The sequence below is a fragment of the Aythya fuligula genome, chromosome 7 (genome assembly GCF_009819795.1).
Source record: "Aythya fuligula isolate bAytFul2 chromosome 7, bAytFul2.pri, whole genome shotgun sequence".
In the NCBI taxonomy this organism is placed as follows: Eukaryota; Metazoa; Chordata; class Aves; order Anseriformes; family Anatidae; genus Aythya; species Aythya fuligula.
The window spans coordinates 37,091,690-37,112,817 of NC_045565.1; the positions used below are offsets into that span (position 1 = coordinate 37,091,690).

Sequence of the window (21,128 nt, forward strand, 5' to 3'; positions counted from 1 at the left end):
GAAAAACATAGAAGCAATGGGGTTTTATGCTTTTTTTTTGAAAACTATTGCCAATTTGGATGTCAAACCATTTGGGAGAGCTTTTATTCAGTACTCCGTCTGGTCTTATATGGATGATTTTTAGACTGGCTTTGCCAAATGCTTAGCTTTACCTGGAACCCATTCCTTGAAGAGTGGAAACCCTGGGAAATGTACGAGTCATCCACACCTGTAGGCTTAGTCCTACCATGAGATTATCTCCTGCAGCCCTGAGTGCTTCTGAGAGTGTTTGATGCAGCCAAAGGCTGAAATTGTGGGATTTATCTTCAGAATTAAGCCCTGACAGTGGTTATCACCTGAGTCCATAAATCCAGATAGGGAAAAATTGAATGGCATTGCTTGAAGTTCCTGATAATGTAACAGGGCCAGCAGAGAAGCTCAGTCACAAAGCCACGGTTATGGACTGCAGCATTACACGACCTCCCCGTGGCTTATGGCCTGTCACTCTTACACTTTACATGTCCAGTTCTGGAATCCTGAATTTGCTGAAGGATCCAAGACAAACTGTTGCTCCTTAGCTCTGCCCCTCACGGAGAAGGAACAAGCATGAAGAACTACATGTATCTCTCAGTACAGGCAGAATTAGCTGAGGATGATTTGCATTTTCCTGTGTTCTTTAAATGCATCATGTGGGCATCCTCAGGCAACGCACTGGGCTTTACTCACATGCACAAATGCAGCCCGAAAGCAGCTAGAAAGCTTTGTTCTTCCCTGAAATTCCAGTGGCAATAGCCATTTTGATTTGTATAATTTGTTTCACTTCCATGTTCCCTTTGTGCTCCTCAAGATGAGAAGCTGCTAATCTTCCCCCCTAACTACAGCCAACAAGATTACCAGCTGTAACCGCTAAGCTTTTTGCACGGTTTTCACTCTGCTTGGCTGCTGGCTGGGGATTTTGCTACAAGAAACACTTCTCTTACATAAAGACTTCTGGAACAACTGCTTTGGAGGCAATGAATTAGCTGACCCTTTTTCTTTTCTTTACAACTCCATGTAATCAGAGGGGTGTAATGGTGGGGTAATCAAGGTGCAGGGACCAACATTAAAATATGTTCCAAACCGAGGGGTTTTGTTACAACAGTTAACAAAAGCATATTAACAAATATGCTGCTGTTATTTTTAAAAGTGGAGCAGAATCTTCTTGTAATGTCCAACACAATCATCCCCGCAGAGACACTGCCATTACTTTCAGGCATTATCAGTCTCCACAGCTCCTGCTATACTGTGTAATTCTTAATTACTCTTGTAAATGGTATTCTTCTGTCCTGACTCCGATAAATCATAGTAAGAAAACACCAACAGCAACCCCAGATGGAAAAAAGTGTTGATTTTGAATTCAGCTGAATTATCACAACAGCCATCTCTGGCAGCCTGCCTTTGGTTCAGACCATGCTGTTGCTGTCATGTGCTCCTGAAGCCACAGAGGTGAAAAACATCACTGGCTTTGGAAAGAGTGTGCAAAGGTGCCTTCATCTTCTGCTTTGTCTCTTGCTCTGTCAAACTTCCTGAAAAAGATTTCAGCTTGGTTTTAGCTTGTGTGAAGGAAATAGCGTTTATCCTGGCAATGTCACCTGCCCTAGGAAGATGCTGGACTCGGTGGTTCTGGGGAAATATTTTCAATCCATTTTCCACACTCTTACATTTCTCACTAAATCTGGAGGGTACCTCCACCAGTGTTCATGAGAGACATCTTCTAACGCAGTGCAGTAAAATTAGGCACGCGCTGGGGCTGCAGCCTCAGACTGCAGGAACAAAGCCCAGCTACTAGGTGTTTTATTTTTTAAGTGGCAGATTTGACTGGGACCAGAGCCCTACAGCACAGAGGTAGCATGAAGTGTTTTCCCTGTGGACTATTTTCTGTGCTGTCCTGGGGGGGGAGACTCAGAAAACTACTCCTCCACCTCTCCTGTTGTCTTACTGCAATAGGATTTTCAGTTCCTCACAAAATCCTCAACCAACCAGAGATGAGGTTAAGCTGACAGCCTTATATTGTTTTTGATTAGCAAATTCTGGAATTAGAAGCCATGCTCTATGATGCCCTGCAGCAAGAAGCTGGAGCCAAAATTTCCGAACTTCTTTCAGAAGAGGAGAAAGAGAAACTGAAGAGTGCTGTAGAGCAGTGGAAGCGCCAGGTCATGAGCGAGCTCCGGGAGAGGGATGCCCAAATCCTGCGTGAAAGGATGGAGCTCATTCAGCACGCACAGCAGGTACAGGCCAACACGAGGGCAGGGTGACATTCGGGATGGGACTGTCCCCCAGGTGGAAACACAATGAGCTTGTGAGCTCCATCCCTTCCCTCACAGAGCTGTACCAGAAATGTCTGGTGTTGGGGCCAGATTTCGATTTGCCTTAGAAAGTCCCTAAAGTCCCAGGGCATTTAATTTTCATGGATTTGTCAGACATGGTGTGTGACTGCTGCATTAATCAAGGACTCATCTATAGCCTAAAACACAAATTCATTTTTTAGAAACAGTATATACAAGTCATATCTCTGAAAATAATAATACATCTTCTGAGTACAACTGTATTTGGTTGATTAATAAATATATATATATATATTTATTTTAAATCTGACAGAGAATTAAAGAACTGGAAGAAAGAATTGAAGGCCAAAAGCGGCAAATAAAAGAGTTAGAGGAAAAGGTAAGGCAATTGAAAGGAAGCAGTTGTTACATGTGTATGTGTCCATATCTTCATTTCATCTTTGCTAAGAAAAATCTTATAAAAGTGATGTTGTGATAACATTTCTTTTCATAATTTGTGTCCATCCTATTACTGTAAGTCCCACCACTGTACATTCAGCCAGGCAGCTCTAATATCCAGTGCTCTCATCCAAACCACACAGAAGTGCCTTTCCCATGTGTCCCTAAGCAGGGCTGTTCCTTCCTCCCCTGGAGGCTTCAGTTCTATGTCCAGTCTCGAATGAAAACAGCTAGCGCAGAGACAAGCCAAAACCAGTCACAAAATAAGTGGGCTTCTGCAGCTCTTTCATTCCCCACTTTATTAACACAACGTGCTATGTGGGAGCGCTAAAGGAGACATTTTGCATTTGAAGTAGTTCATCTGAGAAGGAAGGGTTAAAAGCCTAAAATCGGTCTTTTCTTCCACTGTCCTTCAGTAAAGTCTAAATAGAGGACTTTATGCAGTTTATGTCACTGGGCAAGGATTTGGGGGTCCATCTACGTGGGGAAATGAAAGGACAGAGCTGCAGCAATGGCAGGCTGAAGTGGTAGTGTGTGTTTTGTGGAGGGATCTCCATCGACCTTTTCTCTCTCCACCTTCAGCACATGCGGATGCAGTGGCCCACATCTCCGGGAAGGGAAAGGAGATGGTCCCTCTCCTCCATTCACCTGCAGCCACTTCGGTCACTGCCCCTGGAGAGAGCCGGCTGGTTAATGCCATCAGGCTTTGCTCTGGTCAAGCTGTAACTGCTGAATTCTACCCTAAAATCACCCTAGTGTGAAATCGTCTATTTCTAGAGAAATTGCAAAGGAGCAACCTGTTCAGGTGCAATAGGTGTTGAGATGAACTTTCGCCCAAAACTAAGCTCAAACCTTAGCAGTGCCTCTTTTTTGAAGTATCAGAATATTTCAGCTAATGTTTTTCCTCCCTATCTTTATTGGGGTGCTTGGCTGCATTTGGGTTGGGCTTCGCTGGGGTAGGGGATGTGATTCTCACCACTCTGCCAGACATGGGCTATCTGCTTGAGTGATGGAGCAGAGCCTCTCGTCTCTTGGAAGCCACCTAACAGTTTGTATTTCTTCTCAGCAGAATGATTTGTTGCACTCTGTCTGTAACCATCGCTTATTCTCAGCCAAACAAACTGTAAAATCTTATTCTCTTTCTTCTCTTCCATTTTTTCCTTTCTTCCCTCCCCTTTTCAGTTTTTGTTTTTGTTTTTATTTTTCTCTTTAGCTTTCATTCTTTGGTCATAGTCCTTCAGGCCAAATGCAGAAGGTAAGCCCTTGGATTGCGCATGGTGCCCCCTCCTCTTCCCAGTGCTGCTCAGGCTGCTTCAGCACTGCCCGTGGGGTCTCCTGGGCTCACCAGATCACCTGAAAATGAAAATCTCTGAAGCTTTTGAAATAATGTGATCCTTGGGTGCTAGCAGGCTAAGAATTTGTCAAACAGAATTTCCTTCCTCTGAGGGAAAGGACAAGGAGAGAGCAAAACACAGCAGGCTTCAAAGCAAGGAGGCTTCTAGGACACCAGGGTGAAGGCTCAGCCTGTGTTTGCTCCCCTACTTGCTGTTGGGGTTTCTTTTTTTTGCTCCTAAATGATTACTCTTTCTCTAATGTAAGCAGGAGCAAAAGTGCCCATACATTTGTGCTTGGAGCGGTGGCAGAAATTGCCATGTCATGGATGGCATTGGAAGGGTCCCTGTAACTCATGAAAGTCAACAGAGTACAACACAAATCCCTTTTTTATTAGTTGTATAATTCAAACAGATATTTACAAATATAGCCCTTACAGATTTTTGTGCATGTTATTTTTGACTGGATGTACTTTCCTTTGATCCATGCTTTAATATATTTTTTCTTGTTTCAGCCTACTGAGGAAGCTGGAATTGGTTCTACGGTTGCTAACAGGAAGACAGCATGGATTACCAAGATAGAAAAAGAGACATTGCGATTTCAGAAAAAAAAAAAACACTCAATGTATCTCATAATTTGCTACTGGAGATGGCAGAACTAATCTTTATGACCCTTTCAGAGTAAAGATGAACTATCTTGGCTGTGTGGAAATGTCTGCATAGGTGCAGCCTGCACCACTGAAATCTCTGACTGCATTTTCAAGAGCTGGAACTAAGCTGTCAAAGAAGAAAGCCAAAAAACCCCTCCCTCTATTAACAGTTACAGGCTTCTTCTACGGAGTCCTGTCCCTGCTGCTTGAAATAACTCTCAGCTTTACGTAAGGAGCAGTATACTAATTCAGATAAACTGAATATAATTTGGTTCCCTGCTGAGCAGGTAGTAAATTGCTTCTCTGTAGAAGTGACCGTGTCCTGTTTTATATGTCAGTCATTTATATTTGTGGTTCATGGTTATTTAAGAATCTGTATTAAAAGAAGATTTTAGAAGGAGATCCAGAGGAATAACTCACCAAAAGATAAACGTGAATGAAAACAGCGTGTTTTGTTCCAAGTTATTTTGTCATAACACAGGGTCTGTCCAATGGTTTGTTGATTATCCCACAAGCCCAGTATTAGGGGGAAAACACGAAGCTCCATTTGAACCCTTCAGGAGCTAGAGTTGTAATAGTTTTAGAGTTTTCAGTAGGCCACATCCCACAGCACAATGAGAAATCTGGCACAATAATTTATAGTTTGCTGTTCCTCAATGATGCCAAAAGGCTTAATGTTGTCCCAGCAGAAAGCTCAACTTGAAAAAGAGTTAACCTGGAAATACATCATCCCTGGTCCCAGCAGTCTGAGCTGTGGAAGGTGACAAAAGGCAAAAGGAAGCACAAGTGCTGCAGAGTAGGAATACCAGAAGGAGGGGCTCAGGAGCCAGGAAAAGAAAAGTGGATCTTCTACAAAAACAAGTGAAGGAGGAAAAATCCAAAAGAAATCCAACCAGTATACTTTGCCAAATTGGAACTGAACCTGAGTGCACAGATCTGGATTTGGTGGTGAATGCTAAAACTTCCCTGATTACGTTGGTCCTACAATCTGCAGCAGCACAGGATGCTGGTGGAGAACACTGCCCGTCCCTTGGAAGCATAAGGCAGACAGTGAAACAAAAGAGCTCCTGACAGGTAAGGTGGATTGATTAATAAAAATTGATTTATTATGTAATTCTATAAGCTATATAACTTTCTTCATAACTGCATGCTATTAATCTGTCTCACTCTAATGAAAATATATATGATGATAACACCGAGAAAATTTTGAGTTGACCAAGATCTTTATGTAAATATTATTTATTTGGTTTACTTTAGTCCGTAAATTGGGTATTGAATGTATGCTAACTTTATTTTTTTCAAATCAGTGATCACTCAACAAAAAGTTGCTATTTAGGTAATGAAATGTGCTGTCAAATTTGTATGAGCATCAAGCAATCATACTATATTATAAAAATACATATTTTAAATGAAATAGATAAAAATGTTCATTTTGGATTGAAGAGACAAATATTATTCAGAAAAGCTTTCTAGTTCACCATTTCTCTTACTTTTTATCTAACTTATGCTGCTAACAAGTTACTTGCCTGGTAAACACGATGGGAACAGTAGTGGGCTCACCCTAGCACTGCTGAAGCTGTTATTTTTGGCATCTCAGCTGAAAGTCACTCAACTCAATAGAATCTACTTCAGTACATTTTCCAGAGAGCGACATTGCCTCTTATTGAGTGCTGTAAGGCTACTGGAGAACCGTGAAGTATATATATGTCTACATACTGCTCATAGGACTTGCTTCTGCTTCAAAGGAGGAATTGTCTCTTTGTACTTTAGCCCATCAGTTTTTTGTTTTAGTTTGGTTTGGTGGTGGTGCGTTTTTGTTTTGTTTTTTTTTTTTTTTTCAAATACTTTTTCTAAGCAGAATGTCTATCGAGTCCTAGTTTGAACATCTCTCCAACCTTACCCTGTTTGACTGCGTATTATTGCCATGCTGCTCGGGAGAGGAATGCTGCCTTTAAAATCAGTCAGATGCAAAATGTCTGTGTATGGAGGGATGCACACAGGACCTATTAGAAACTATTTGCCTTTAATGATGCTTGCTGGAAATAATCTGTGCTCAATGTTAGATTTGATGGTGCATACTCTTCTTAGAAAGCTGCACGTGTACATCTCAGTCCTGTGGTTCTTTCAGGAGGGGTCCAAATCCTTCGTGTCTGTCAGTGTCACACCGGTCTCCACAGGGCTGGCATTTCCTAGTTAGTAAGATCAAGGAGTTCCACGCATTGAGTAACCTAAAAGAGAAACTCAAAGAACTCAAAGAACTAAAATAATAAAAATCAGGAAATAATTGAGATGAATGTTGAGAGGGCTTTTTAGAAACAAGAACAGTTTAACAAAGATGACAAGCAAAAATCAGTAAGGAAGACTTACCTGATTGAAATCAACAGAAAGCATACAACGCAAAATATAACTGTATCAATCTTTTTCACTATCTTGTTAGATTTGCAATGGTTTCAAATAAAAGTGGTTTGGATTGTCATTAGTGCCTCCTGAAAATGTCTGCTGAAACAGCTTTCCAGCAGGAAGTCAGATTTCAAGTAAATGCTTTTTTCTTTAGGAATGTGTGCTTTGACAAGAAGCACGGAGCTCCCCAGTGACACCCTAGCACATCACCTGGCATCCTGGGCCTCAGTGCCATTGCCAATGCCAGTGGGACCAAGCCCCTCCGTCCCCTTGCCAAGAGCTCTGCCTTCCTCTGAAGCCCCTTTGTGGGAACACTGAGATGTTTTATAAAAGCACGACTCGTGCAGCAGGCTGCTACCCTGGCTGTGTGCTGGCTCAGACCGCGGCGAGGCTGGGCGCTGCTACAGGGCTGTGGGACGGCAACGGGGAGCTGGGCCTGGGATTGCAGCCCCCAACAGTCCTGTGCTCGGGGCAGCTCCAGGAAGTTCTTCCAGGCACAGTTAGCTTAGTTAGTTTTTAATGGACATTTCAGTTGTTTCAGAGATTGTGGACTTCTGGAGGTAGGTGGCACTAGCATATTTCTAAAAACATGAGTTGTCAGTTAAGCTAAGAGAATTTTTTTTACTTGACATTAACTTTATATTTCTAGAAGGGTTTGAGTATCCCAAAATCTATACTTTTTTCCTGTGATCTTAGTTTTTTGTTTGTTTGTTTTAATAATAACAGTTATTAGAACTCTATTTGATACTTATTTAAAATAAGTAACATCTGATAAATAGAATTCAAAGATAATCAGGTATCATCTGATATCAGATACCATCTGATAACTAGAATTCAAAAAACATCGGATAAATAGAATTCAAAGAATTCTACTTGGAAATTGTACATTATTGTTCTGTCATAAAAACCTGTTATTTGATCTATGTGAGGCATAGAAATAAGATCTGCTGCAGTGGTTGTTTGCTAACAAATGCAGTAATTAGTATCTCCTTCTTTCTGAAATATGCAAATGACTGAGGATTAGGCTGTAGCTGAGCAGAATGCCTGTCTTCCTGGAAACTTGGACCAGAATGCACCTAGCCTTCTGCTTCTGCGTATTATGTATAGAAGGGCACACATTTGTGCTTTTTTTTGTATGAAGTAGAAACACAACACATGCAGACATCTTAGGAGTCCCCCCATCTCCCCACCCCACCCACACCCCACTCCACCAAAAAACCCAAACCACCCAACTGAGTAGTGACTTGCTGAAGCCCAGGTTTGCAAAAAGATTTGGACTTGCACACACGAGCTTGTATTCAAATGCATGGGCTCAGGAATTAAGCAGCATGTGTCTAAGCATATATTCAGTTAAATCCTAAATGAATATTGAGAATTACGCTCATTTTTTGTGTATTTGTCCAAAAGGCTTAGTGGTTTCAAGTGAAAACCCGTAAGATGCTGCCTAGCAGAAGGAAACCTGTCCCTCAGGTTGCAGCAGCCCAGGAGATGATGCTGTTGGGCTTCACAAGACAATTTTCCATGCTCCCTGTTTGCTGCCTACAAGCTTCCTGCCCAGCTCTCCCTCTGAGGTATTACCTGATGTTAAACTGTACTGAAGATCGGCACAGATAAAAATGAGAAGGATAGGACCTGTGTCTGCCCCTGTAAGGAGATATTCCCACCATGAGGAAGGATCACAGCTACCCAAAAGGAAGCTGTGGGGAGCTGGGGTTGTCCTCTTCTCACAGGTAACCAGTGACAGGACCAGAGGGAATGGCCTCGAGTTGTGCCAGGGGAGGTTCAGGCTGAAAATGAGGAGCCTTTTCTGCTCAGAAGGAGCAGTCAGACGTTGGGATGGGTTGCCCAGGGAGGTGGTGGCGGCACTGTCCCTGGGGGTGTTCAAGGAGAGCTTGGACGTGGTGCTTGGGGACATAGCTCAGTGGTGACATTGGTGGTAGGGGGTTGGTTGGACCAGATGATCTTGGAGGGCTTTTCCAGCCTTAATTGATCTATGATTCTGTGATCTGGGGGATGATCCAGTTTGATTCATGACTGCAAAGGTTTCCTGTTGGTAACTGAAGAAAGTTATTTAATTACCATTTTAATTATTTTAAACGTAAGTAAAATATTGAAAAATATAATATTAGAAGCTTATATATATATTTTCAGTGACAGAAGGCAGGAGAGCAGACGTCAGTATAAAAGATGGGTGCAGTTTTCAACTTGCACACATGATATGTGTGAATGTGCTTCAGGAGTGTGGGGAGATGCATCTCCTCCCAAATCCCCCATGACTGTGACCAGTAAAGAAACAGCTTTAGGTTCACAATGAAGAACAGTCCCAGAAGCCCATACACTTTCCAGATCCTCTAACCCTTGTGTTTCTTACACCGGTATGCTGTCAATTTAGGGGTGGTCTTAACATTTTTAAGACAACATGCTGTTATTTCCACTGTAGGCGCCACAGATCACTTAGAAATGCCAATTTCACATCTTCAGCATTTGACCTCTTTATTCAGTGTGGGTAGTACCTCCGAGTGTCTTCACACCAGCTGCACTGCAGTGGGGCTGACCTGAGGCTGGTGGGGGCATTTCACCCCAGTGAACACCGAGGGTTTTCCCACTGGGGTCACCTTCTTCTACACCTGTGCTGGATCTGTCTGTGTGACGCTGTTCCTTTGGTAGATAATTGCTTTTCTTTAACTCAATCTATTGGCTGCATAATCAAATTTCTCTTTTTTTATTGATGTGCTTGAGTTGTCAGAAGAGATTTTTTTTTTAAGTTCAGCAGCACATTTTTCCAGAAATGATCCACAGGGGAGATGATGAGCTACTAGAGCTTAAATTTTGCTTTATTGTTCCATCAACCACATCCTGTATATTTCCATGCGCTTTGAAAGAGGTCGTAAAAGGCTTACTTCACCGAGGTACAGAGATAAGGGCAATGAGTTACATTATTAGAATACTAATTGGGAAGTCATTGCTGTGCAGAATGACCCAAAACATCTTTGTTTAGCATAAGCCTATAAAGAAAATTCAAGTCTTTAGGAAGCCCCCGTGGGATGTACAGGAAATAATAAAGCAAAAGATTCAAGGTCTGGTTGTGTTTGCTGTGTAGTACAGCTTGTGTAACTTGATCCCAGTAAAGAGCAGAATGTGGTTCGGTAATAGCAAAGTGATTTCCTGCAGACTGATAATAACCAGCGTATATAAAATGTAGGATGCCTCATTGCACAGTATTTCTGCTTTAATATTTCAGGAGTTGATATAGGCTGGAATACATAGAAATGACAATGTCAGTCTGAATTTGCAGTGTCTGGAGATGAGATTAGGTAGAGGTCCCCAGGCAGGAATAGCGCCATTGATGGTGCTTAAGGACAGTTTAAGCACAGAGCGGATTTGAGGCACGTCTGGAAAGCTATTTGATCATGGAGAGGTTTCAGTTCATAAAGCAAAAGGCTGCAATTTACTGTTTTCCTAATTCCCACTGGAAAACAATTTGAAACAGACCTGCTGAGATTTTCCATGTAAGTAGAACATCTGCTTTATGGTAGTAATCTGAGATGCTATTTCACAGCAACAGACCCTCACACTGGACAGATTTGTTGCACTAACCTGGACACAAATAAACCCAGAAAATTCAATAGCATTATGTAATTTTCAATCAAACACTCTTGGTTACAAAATACAGCCACTTAAAATGCTAAGCAGACAATGGTAAATTTCTGTAATGAAGCACAACCCCCAAACAATAACATACTTAGAATTAACATTGCTGAAAAATATTTTCTACTGACATGTCTATTGCTCTTAATATCAGCTTGCAGTCAGACATTTCAGTGAGATGGGCGGATATAGTTTCAATACTCTTTCAGGGAGCTCTGTTTGAAAAGATGTTCACATCCGATTGAGACACAGGCAAATAGTCCCAAGCACAGGGGTGGGACAGGGGACTTTACTGGTGCAGGCTGAGGTGTATGGGAAGCCTGACCACAGAGTGGCCAGGCTGGGCTGCAGCCAAGCTGCTCGAGTACTTCCATTACATTCGAATAGTGCAAGGTTTGTTTGACCCAGTTTTTCTTTAAGATTCAAGAGTAAAATTAATTCCAAACCCAAAAATAAATGCAGCCTAAACTGCATACTTTTTACATATTTTTCTCGGAAAGCTCAGTGAAAGCATAGAAATCATTAAAATGGCCAAAGTATGTGAGTCTCATATGCAGAGGCCTGTTTTGTGGTGTGGCAGTCGATATACAGCACATAATCCATATGAGTTTCCTTATGTTTGTGATAATTAGCAGAGAGCTTTCTCTGAATGTAAACACTTGGTAAATCTGTGTACTGTAGTGGTAATTCCTTGCAGCATCTGCTTGCCCTTCAAAGCCTCCTGAACTTGGAGCCCATATTTTTCTTGGGAAAACTCAATTTCTGCTCTGTTGAGCTTTCATAAAATATGGGGTTAAACACCTTAGTTAACATTTAAAAGAGCCCTTAGATCTGTTGAGAATTTCCACAGCAGTTGCATTTGAGGTGGTGACAGCGTTTGTTGGTGAAGCACTGATGGTTTCCATCTGCAGTGCATGGTAGGATGTCCTCTGCTCACAGCTGTGCTCCGCGCTACAAAACTTCCCAGGGGTGGAGAACAGAGACTGGAAGTTGGAATAAAATGTCCACAGAGACCTTTCTGCTTGAGCCGACCATTTCTTGGCACGCTTCACAGATTAGACACATTCTGCAGTGACAATTTTTTTCATGTGTATATCATATTAGTGATTTAATACATTATTAACCAAAAACAAGCTAGCAACTGTAATTGAGGTACCCATTCAGTTTGAGCCCCATTTCATGCTGGTAGGAAGAAAACAACAGAATTTGATCAGCTGAAATAAAATTATCTTGACCAGTCTTCTATGTTTCATTCACATCTTGAATAATCCCCTCTACAGGGAAATCACCACGCTATATTAGCACTACAGACAGTCTGTGCAAAGAGGCAGAGCCCAGGCTAGTTTTGCAAGGCAGTATTTACTGTAATCCTTAGTCTCCAGCTTTCCTGATGGCATTAAAGTGTAGAAAACGGTCCCCACAAAAACAACAGCAAAACTTTAATGCCTTTAAAAACTTCTTAAAATATAAATCATGCCTGGTGACACATTATGACCTTCCCAGGGCTGATGCTGGCTCTGGTGGCAGTCTGGCAGAGCTGGGGTTGCCTCCGTCCCTGCCCAAGGCTTGGGGCTGCTGGGGCTGGGTGCCAGCCCACAGCCCGGGCACTTCTTTTCTAGCCCAAAGGATCCTGTGATTGTGGGATCCTGTGATTGTGGGATCCTGTAGTTGTGGGATCCTGTGGTTGTGGGATCCTGTGATTCTGTGGTTCTGTGATTCTCCTCCAGCCCCGTGGAGCCTCTGGGCTTTTGCAGGTGCCCTGTGGCACCTTCTGTGCCTTCCCCCGGCTTGCTGCTTCCTGCTGGGCTTCCAGGAGCCGACTGATATTTATGTCCAATCGGAGGGGGAGATCCTCAAAAAGGCCTCAGCATCAGTCTGTCAGTACTGATCAAAAAAGCAATTATTTAAATCAAAGGTTTATGCCAGTAAAAAATTAAAAGTGAAATGTTCGTTTCCTCAGAATGATCTGAAGGGACAATGGGGAGAGAAACAAAAACCGTCTCTTGGTACTGTTCAAGAAACCAGACGAAATCTGAGGTCAGTCAGGGGACGGAGGCGGGGATGTCTGAGCAATTCCCTTTCCCTCTGGTGGGGAACAGAGATGCTCAGCAAAACCCTTAACTATTATCTGGAGGACTGGATTTTGAGTGTAAATGCAAATTAGCTAGATTAAACTTAGTTTTTATGACAAGTTCACAGTGCTGTTGGCCACAACTTTTTGTGAATTCTTGCTCCTAATTTGTAAAGGTTTCATGCAATATGGCTGAAAAAGTGGTACAGCTGTGTGACGGTGTCATGTGGTAGGAAGGCTGATGTTATGTGTCCCTTCTAGCACTTGTATGCATGTAAGGGAATACAGAGAGGCATTGTGAAGGGTTTCTCTTGAGATGTATCGTGGAGAATCACAATTGTGTTGATTTGTGGTTGGATAACTGGGTGAGAATAATGAATGTTATGCTGTGTGGGGAACCTCGCGTCGGGGTGCTCGTGTGCAGGGGATGCTGCTCTGTGACTGCCACATGCCTCTGCTGTGCTGGGTGGTACCCAGCGCCCAGCTTTTCTGGTGAACCCAGTGGACCACGGGGTCTCCTTGTAACTCTCATCTGCTCTGGGGTGGCACACACGTAAGGGCTTCCTCCATATGTGTGCTGTGGCCAGCGTGCCAGATCGACCCTAACCCCTGCGTGTGCACCTAGGTGTGTGCACTGAGCCCTGCACCCCCCAAACCCACTGCCCCTGCTGCATACACGCCGACAGTCCTCAAGGCATTTATGCAGTGGGGCTGATAGGTGCAGAGATTGTGTCCGCACTAATGGTCAATTAGAAATCCCAGGCAAGCCTCCTCCAGGAAAAGGGAACCTGTCTAAGAAAGTAAGACCTGTGATGGCCTTATTACAAAGATCTGTAGAGGCAGATGTAGGAAAATTTGTTGTGTCAATGGCTTTTTCTAGAGAAAGACTGTCCCAGTGGCCTGCTTCACTCTTGTTACAAGCAAGAAAACACCCTAGGGGCATAACAAATTGATAAAATGAGAGTTACAATGACTGTCAAGGAGATACCATCACGCATTAGCAATGCTGTGACAGTCACTAAGGGAAGAGGACTGTAAAATCCTCACACGTTGTCAGGTCAGAGCAACCCAGTCAGCCTGTGCTAACCGTACCGATAGAGCGACTGCAGAGCCCTAACGGCTGGACGTGTGCAATCCAACAGATTTATGAGAGCGTTAATTGCAGCTGTGTTCCCTAAAAACTGCCCTGAAAAGGTCATCTAGAGAAGAAACTGCACTGCTGCAATTTGGTGAGATGAGGCAGCTGTCTTCACGCAGGACCCAGGGCATCCCTCGCCGCGGCTGATACTGGGGCTGGCGTTTTGCTCTGATTTGCTTTGGCCATGAATTTGGGGGGGGAGCACATGATCTCCTAGGGCAGCAGGAGGGACTCTGTCCCTTTGTGGCAATACCTGGCATATATATAGCAGATCCATGCTATTTATGTACAATGATGTACATATATATTATGTACAAATAGTTGTATTATGGAATGTCTTATATATAACAAATTAAATTTTATAGCTATTGTAACATATTTTCCTGTGCCATAATGACAATTATCTAATAGATCTGTCTTCTAAAAAAGCATTCAAACATCACTTACCAAATGCATGAAAATTACATGCAAATAATTTCTTATGTGAACAATAATTACAAATTCACTCATAAGCACCATATGATAAAAAAAAAAAAAAAAAATAGTAACTTTATTAATTATTAATTTTGCTGTTCAAGAACCACCCTAACATCATCTCTGTAGTCTCAAAGTAGTTTATTTCAGTCTGACTTTGAGCTTTTGGGTAACCAGTCTGTGTAACTGCCTCATCTGCCCGCTATAAAGCCATTTCCTCAACCCCATACTTTCGGACTTAGGTGCTACCAGACAGGACACACCGCCAGGTTTACTCGTGGATTGAGACGTTGGATGTGCCCAGAGTAACGTGGGCTGGCAGGTGCCTCCCGAGCCGCAGACAGATCCGAGGCAGCACGTCCGTAGTAATTCACTTGCACCTGGAAATGAAAGGTTGTAAGACAGCTTCCAATTACCAATGGTTTTATAGTGATAGGGGTTTTGCTGTGAGTTAGATACATAAAGGAGGAATTAATGGCAACCCTGAGGCCAGTATTTTGGAGTAGCAATTAACGAAGGACTGCGGAGACGCCAGGTGCCTGAGGGCAGCACCAGGCGAGTCCCAGGCAGGCAGGGCTGAGGGCTGCAGATACCCCATGGAGGCCACCAGCAGCAGGGGTGGCACCAGCAATGAGCAGGGGCTGGGATTCTGGGGGGCAAAACAAACAGCTTTCAGTGCAGTCAGCCCTTGCTCTAAAACAAAGCCTGATGAAAACAGATAAATTCAATGTAACCTGTTCTGGTGTGGGTACGGGATTCAAGCCAAGGTTTCATATGCTGCTTTTTGGGTGATACAGAGATTTAGGTATAGATAATTATAAATCTTCTTTCATTCTCTATCACGCTCTGCTTCAAAATCTAACCAGAAATAAAAATGCTACAGAAATCTCCCTATATATATATACATATATACATATATACATAAAATGAAGAGTATCCAGTTTGTTGCCAAAAAAAAATGTATCACTTAGATATATCAAATAAATCATTCATAAAGGGAGGAAACAGCTTTGAAAAACCCTGTTATTAAGCATGAAAAGGCCAGCACTGTTTTGGCCTCTAGCAGAAGTAATTTGCAGTGTATCTGATTTCCTCACCAACAAAAATGGGTAACTGTAATCGTGCTGCAGGGCCGCGTGGCTTTCTGCACCTACACATCAGAGGGATGCTGGTGCCAGAAGCCCCTCGTTGCCTTACACATGGGTCTGTTTATGGTGAAAAAAGAGTGAGCAGGAACGGCGAAAAGCTGGACGTGCTGGCTGTTACCCTCCTTGGTGAGAGTCTCAGCAGAGCGCGCAGTGAGGGGAGGGGAAGGAAGGATGGCAGCTCCTATCTAGGTCAGGTCCTGCCACCACTGCTCGCGTTAGAACAGCTTTGCTGAGCCCCGAGCCCCAAGGTCCAGCCCCAGGGGCAGCCAGGTGGGCTGAGGGCACTGCCCTGCCCAGCCCAACCCCATGCAGAGCCCCGAGCCCAGGTGCAGCCCCTCGGGTCCAAGCCCTGCGGAGATTTCTGAATGGAAGTGCTTTTCTGCTTATGAATAGTTATTTTGCCTTGCATATGTTCACAAGATTTATTAACATAAGCTGATATGTTGGGTGATTTTTTATGCATACAAATATCCAATTGGTATAGGAGACTATTCTAGCAGGGGAGAAAAGCCAGAATTTGCAAACTGGTATGCTCGGGAACAAAATACCTGATGAACATTCACTGGGTTTCTTGCAGAGTACTCTTAAATGCCAAAATCAAAATAAGAATTAAGAACATGCATTTTTTCCAGCCTGTGGTTGCAGTGTAATTTGCATGAGTATTGGAAGACCCATAACTGTTAGCCTGATCTTTAGCTAATGTAGGTCGCCATAGCTTCATTGCATGTAGCATAGGTAGTCTCCTCTGGCTTAACAGAAAGAAAGAAAAAAAAAAAAAAAAGAAAGAAAAGAAACAAACAGAGGTCTTCCCCCCGCCTCCCCGGGAGGAGCTGCCCTGCCATCTGCCACTATGAGTGCTCTCACGGTTCTGCGGGTGCTGTGGAGTCACAGGGTGGTGGAGGCTGGAAGGCACCTCTGCAGCCCCAAGCACACCTCACTGCTGAAATCTGCCCAGCTAGAGCAAAAATCGAGTCAAACTTCCAGCCAACTGAAACGTGCTCTGGCACTTCAGCCAGTTATGAATCCTGCCTAACATCAGCACGCTAAGATATCCTAAAGGAGTAACTTAGCTAGCCGAATAAAAGCCCGTGTGTTTCAGTTATCTGCCTGTTATTCCCTGAGCATCTCTCGTGTTTTCCCCAAGAAACGGTGACGTTTGCACGCTGCTGGTGGTGTCAGCTCCCGGCCATATGGAGCACGTGGCCGTGCTGGCTGCAGGGGCAGGGGGACCAGCTGCCGGGATCCCCCGGGAACGGCCCTGCACAGGCAGCGCCAGCCTCTGCAGAAGGCAAGGGCATGTGATACGGGGCCTGGGCTGTCAGCTCTGGGTGCTGAGTTTAAACAAACCCCCAGAAAGCCTCCTCAGCACTGCACAGCATGCGTTAGCTCCTGGCCCCCTCCCTGGCCCAAATGCAGGTGCTTGGCATGGCCCAGCTGGCAGAGCTGCTGTGCTTTCCTTCTCTGGTCTGTGCACTGTGGTTTATGCTGCTTCCCATGCATTTGCCCTAGAAATACCCTTCTGTCGGACATTTGGCTAAATTTAAAGCTGCAAAGAATGGTCCAGGAATGGAGCACATGGAAGGGCAGGAGATGAGCTCGCACGCAAGGGTGGGATGTCATTTTGAGGCAGCTTTCCTCCCTTGAGGAGGTCCGATTTGGCTCCTGTAGGTATTTAACTCGTCCTTGCTGTGACACAATTCCTTTTGCTGCCCATTGCACTTACATAAAGCTGTCTGTGGGGACCAGCTCTCTTTGAAGTGGCTTATACCGCTGCGTCTTCTCTTTGAAGTTCCCAGTGCCTGGCAGGAGCGTTTAGCATCGATTATGTTCCTGGCAACAGACTGAGATGTGTGCTCGCACAGGATAGCCATTCAGTCCCTGGTTTGGGAAATGGAGAAGAATCATTTCTACTGGGTTTTTGTTTGTTTGTTTTCAGAGAAAAATCACAATTGGATAAACCAACCGCAACTGTAGAGTGAACACCTGCCAAACCTCATAAACTGGAAATGCTGAAGTGCTTGGGACTGAAAAATCACCTACTGCAGAGAGAATCGCAGCAGTAGTTAATTTTGATGTTTATTTTATTCTATAGGTACCTGCACTGCTTCTGCAACTTATGTTGAGTTTATAAAGCTAAGAAGAAAATCCCTTGATACTGAAATCCTAAAAAAACTCCAGATGTTTGTACATCAGTCGTCCACTTTAAACTGGACAGTGTGAACAGCAAAAGGAGCTAAGCTACAAAAATATAAGAAAATGAATTATTCATAAAAGTGTTATATTTGTACTGAAGTAGTATGACAAAACATTTTAAAGCAAAGGTTATGGATTGTGATATCAGCATATGATTATATTATAAGAGTGATTTAACTAATTCCAGTGCGACCAGATATGAGCATCTATATTGGAGTTACGCAGATGAGCTAAATTTTTACTTCCCCATTTTTTGCATAAAACGTTGTTAAATCCTGTGTCCATTTTGAGTTCTCCTTAAACACGATGTCCTAACACACTCCGTTGGTTGGAAGAACTGCAAACAATAGTGTGTGGTGACTACCTGCAGTCTAAGACGTTACTGGACTCTGGTGGAGACGTTGTTGGCTGGAGGCCTGCCGGAGCGTCCCATGCTGGCATCTGTCGAAATGCCTTAACTCACCGCCCGAGCGCACGGCCCCGGCGCGCCGGGGGCACAGGAGCGCGGAAGCTGCTATGGGTGTGAATGTGCAGGATATCTGCCGCGCTGTTCAGGACCTGCAACGGCGAGGAGCAGTGTCTCTGGAAGCCGCTCAGATACATTTCACCTCGGTTTACTCAGGCCATGCTTCTGCATGTTGTGTATATACGTCGAGAAGTTCAGTTCTGCTTCCCCCTAAATTAGGCTTTCTTAACCATGTTTTCTTTAACAAAAAGCTAACTGTACAGGACAGATACATGTGTAAATAAGGGGTTATGCTTATGTATATGTTAATATTTATATGTAAAAAGTTATGTACATAGGAAAGAAAAAAAATGGCTCAAAGAATGTTTTTAAAAGTTTCTTGTGTTTAAGGGCACAGACAGGACATTTCCATAAATGTGCTATTTAATTTCAGCATAAGCGTTTTTCGCTCAGTTTTCCGTCACTTTTATGTTGATCCCACCGGGACTTGGTGTGACGACCAGGGCTTTGTGCAGCTCACAGGGTCCTTGGCCACAGTGAGAAGCCGTCCTGGTGAGCAGTGCCCTCACCGCTGAGACAAGCTGCACCAGACCTCGGCTGCTGCCTTCTTACGCACGGCTCCTGCGCGGCTCCTAACAGCACGGTGCTCTCAAAGCCACGGGGCCACGGGGGGAGGCATTCCCCAAAACTGGGCTCTGTCTCAAGGCATTCCTCCTGCAGCCCCCCCATGGGTGCGAGGCGCCAGGGCCCATCCTGACCAAGCGCCTGCTCCATGCCAAGCAGCCGTAAGCTGCAGCCACCAGCACCCCGTGAAGACGCCCCAAGCATCCTTCAAAAAATGGCAATCTGGGGGCAGAAAGAAGAGAAACCACGTGTATCACCGCTTTCATTACCCATCTATTACCATAGCTATGTTTGCCTACCAGAATTTGAAAAGTATGTATAAATGCAGTAGCTCATAATCGTAGACTTTCTGAAGCAATGCCAAAATAGTCATAAATGTTCACAGTCCAGGTAACGCAGTGCTTGGGTTGGTGTGAACCACGAGTTGTGCTGACCGATTACAGCATGTGCATAGCAATGCGGATTTTTTTGATTACGTCTAAACTAAAATCCATTCGAATTGCAGCTTACCTCGTCAACAACCGTATGTTGCGTGTTTCAGGCCTGTACTTCTTGTTCAAGCTGTTGAAGGACTGTGGCTATTAGTTAAAGTATTCTGCTCTAGAAATATCTGTAGCCTTCAGTGTATCCTTGAGTGCCTTACGCAGCTCGTGAACAAAATTACTGACATTGAAGAGGAGATGAGATGGGAGTCATTCCTGGTGGTCTGATGCCAAATCCCCTGGTGGCTCCAATGCCACCGCTGAGACCTGGCAGTGGGCAGTGTGTTTTAGCACAGTAATGGATTTAGTTTAGACTCAGGAAATTGTATTGTGAATATGTGTATTAAACCATGTACTTACGTATTGTACATTTTATAAAAAGGAACTACTGTAAATTTATGCAAACTGTAAACCAGAGAAAATGTTTTTTTTTTTGTTTTTTTTTTTTTTCTTCTTCCCCCCCCTATGGCCAGTGTGCCGTGACTTGTGTTCTCTAAGATAATCTCTGAATAACCATACCCTGAATACGTAATGTTTGGTTCAGTGCTGAGACAGTAATTGACAGGCCTAAAACGGGGCTGGATCGATCAATTACAGAATTTTACACATATTTTTGTATTGTGATTCATATGATATATATCAAGAGACTTTCTATTCATTTGTAAAATACATAAATTATTGTAAGCTTTTAATAAAAAGATCTGTTTTAAACCTTGAAGTGAGACAGTTTGCTTTGTTTTGATTCTTCTCCAGGCTGCAGCTGAAAGCCTTCGGTTATGCGCAGCGGTTTGGTTGGTTTGTCTCATTCTGATGCCCGAGCTCTCGGCCCCGGGGCTTTACCTGCGTGCGTGCTATCACGACAACGCGATGGCACCGCACGAAGGATCGCGACCGAGGCGCGCTCCCGCAGCCCCCGCAGCGCGACCTCCCCCCGCGCCCACCCCGCGCCCCGGCGGAGCGGCGGCGCTCTGCGGGCAGCGCAGCCCAGCCCAGCCCAGCCCGGCCCAGCTCAGCCCAGCTCAGCCCAGTTCAGCCCAGCAGCAGCAGGACCTCGGGGCGCCCCGAGCGGCCCCGGGGGACGCACGGCGGGGCGGGGGCCGGGGGTGCCCGGTATGTCGGGGCGGCAGGCGGAGGCGCTGCCCGCCTGCTTCGCGGGGCTGGGCGCGGGCAGCCCCCGGCCGCGGCAGAAGCGGGGCGGCATGTTCTGCAGCGTGGAGGACGCCTTCGACAACAAGACGCTGGATTTCCCCTCGCTCGGCGCCGGCCGGACCCGCGGCCCCGGCCCCAGCCCCGGTCCCGGTCCCGGCCCGCCCGACGGGCACGGTGCCGCTGTCCCTGCCGGCAGCCCCGGGGGGGCCGCGCCGCCGCTCCCCTGCACGGGGGCCGCCACCACGGGAGAACCGCCCGACGGCTGCCAGCAGGTAGGTGAGGGGCGCCCGCCGCCGGGGCTCGGCCGGGACACGGGCTGGGCTGGCTCCCTTCTGCGCCCCCCTTCCCTTCCCCGTCCCGTCCCGTCCCGTCGGGGGCTCGGGGGAGCCCGAGCTGGGGTCGGCGGCAGCGAGCGGGGCGCTGGGGACGGAGCCGGCCCCCCGCCGCTTCTTTAAACTACAGGAAGGGAGATTTCGATTAGACGTTAGAAGAAATTCTTCCCGTGAGGGCGGCGAGGCGCTGCCCAGGCTGCCCCAGGAGCTGCGGGTGCCCCATCCCTGGCAGTGCCCAAGGCCGGGCTGGGGGGCTTTGGGCAGCCTGCGCTAGGGGCGGG

At 45.2% G+C, this 21,128-nt stretch overlaps 1 protein-coding gene across 12 annotated transcripts in view; it reads left to right on the forward strand.

Annotated features, from left to right (window-relative positions):
• Nucleotides 1-20,045, forward strand: part of JAKMIP3 (Janus kinase and microtubule interacting protein 3) — an 82,171-nt gene extending 62,126 nt beyond the window's left edge. For 10 of the 12 annotated variants that reach the window (XM_032190779.1, XM_032190783.1, XM_032190782.1 and 7 more), the window contains 4 exons: nt 2,043-2,246; nt 2,617-2,682; nt 3,924-3,996; nt 4,588-4,649. In XM_032190779.1, the coding sequence (XP_032046670.1) occupies nt 2,043-2,246; nt 2,617-2,682; nt 3,924-3,974 (321 nt within the window). In that variant the 3' untranslated portion in view covers nt 3,975-3,996; nt 4,588-4,649. Of the gene's footprint in view, nt 1-2,042; nt 2,247-2,616; nt 2,683-3,923; nt 3,997-4,587; nt 5,797-17,693 lie in introns of those variants that run through there. The other 2 variants (XM_032190790.1, XM_032190786.1) reach the window with 2 other exon arrangements.
• Nucleotides 20,046-21,128: the final 1,083 nt, after the last annotated feature.